The 1608-nt window shown below is 35.8% G+C and overlaps 1 protein-coding gene across 1 annotated transcript; it reads right to left on the reverse strand.

The window, feature by feature from the left end:
• On the reverse strand, positions 1-1608 carry birc5b (baculoviral IAP repeat containing 5b). Its single transcript, XM_038283128.1, has 4 exons — positions 1421-1608; positions 725-834; positions 224-341; positions 1-153 (listed from the first exon to the last, which is right to left on the reverse strand). The coding sequence occupies exons 1-4, from the start codon at positions 1544-1546 to the stop codon at positions 61-63; spliced, it is 447 nt and encodes a 148-aa protein (XP_038139056.1). The 5' UTR covers positions 1547-1608; the 3' UTR covers positions 1-60.

The following is a 1608-nucleotide window of genomic DNA, read 5'->3' on the forward strand; positions in this document are numbered from 1 at the left end:
CAAACTTTATTGCTCATTTAAAATGTAATTCCATTACACAGAAACAGAAGTTTATAACAGTTATTCTATTGATTCCAGCTGAGATTTTAGGCTCTCAAGTAGTTGATCAACAGCATCACGCATTGATGCCAACTTCTTATGACAACTTTTCCTCTGAAGAGAAAAAAAAAAAAAAGGTTAGAACTAAAAACTTGGTCTCATTCAATTTTTTTTCAGTACTTACCAAATAGATCTTCAGCCTGTCTTTTTCTAGTTGAGTATATTCACGCACAGTGAGCTCAGTGAAGTCTTTCTTCATGGATAAGAATCCACAGTTAGGGGAGCGTTTTGCATGCTCAGACCTATTTGGAAAATATGACTAAAATCAGAACTTTTCTTCTGTACATAATCATGATTTTTTAAGGGGATGATGCACTTTATTGCACAAGTGGAGGATTTTCTGAAGTTTTATTTTCACAATTCATCTTGCTAGTTAGATAAGGCTTTCCCATATGTCTCAAACATGTTAAATGGGTTTAACATTCCAATCCTGATAATTCTTGCACAATGTCAGGGGAAATATTTATGGTGTTAAATCTTTATATCAACTTTTATTCATCAGTTTCTGGGACTACTTTCTGGGACTGGACCACTAAAGTTTGTATAAAATGCAAAATGTCTGAAAGTCTCTACTTTTGGCTTAAACTGTAGACATCTCATGGTTTAGGACAGATGCGTTTCTCACCAGGGATCATCATCTGGCTCCCAGCCCTCTAGCTCGATAAGACAGAAGAAACAGCACGCGACGTCTGGTTCATTCTCACTGGGACAGTGGACAAAACCAGCCTTAGCCATCTGCAGATAGAAACACTGTTGTAACTTCTCATACAACTTATTGTAAAAAAAGAAAAATGTACTCAATGAAAGGAGCAAACCATCTGCTGAACCTTTGTGACAATTTTAAATTATTTCATGACCGACTGCAGGAAGAGACACTTGATTGATACAACTAAAATATATAAGCAGGTAAAGTTAATGATTCTTATTTAAGTGTAGTGTTAAACTAGTAAAAAATGTAATAAAATGGAGAATAATCAATTCTAGCTTTAGGTCACAAGTAGTCAAGAACAAAACAAGTGATCTTTACAGAGTCTAACCTAACCAGCATGCATTTTGTTCTGAAACTATGAGCAGTAACTTCTGTTGGCCTTTTTTCTATTTTCTTTTTGAAGATCCAACAAAAAGAGTAACTATCTTAATTAGTTTGTAAAATCTTAAAATCTTAGACATAGTCCCTTTATAGTTATGATTTCTCACTCTCTTCCTAAATCATAACCAAGAGCAGCAAAATAAATCTTATATATCCTATATTGTTGTTTTATTCAGATGTTCTTCAAGACATTCCAATATGATGAGTCTGATAACACCGAGACCCTCCTACCTTTTCAGGTGTGCAGTTGCAATCTTCTCTAAATGGCCAGTCTGCAAAGCTCTGCTCCCGCAGATCATGATTGTACATTTGGTCATATGCAAAAAACCTGGATGTCAGCACATCAATGCTCACCATACCTACTGCTGCTACAGCCTCAGGCCAACATGGATTTAACTCCCATTCCCTGAGTTGGGACT

Source organism: Cyprinodon tularosa, unplaced genomic scaffold, assembly GCF_016077235.1.
Source record: "Cyprinodon tularosa strain WSP-4 unplaced genomic scaffold, ASM1607723v1 ctg19, whole genome shotgun sequence".
Taxonomy (NCBI): Eukaryota; Metazoa; Chordata; class Actinopteri; order Cyprinodontiformes; family Cyprinodontidae; genus Cyprinodon; species Cyprinodon tularosa.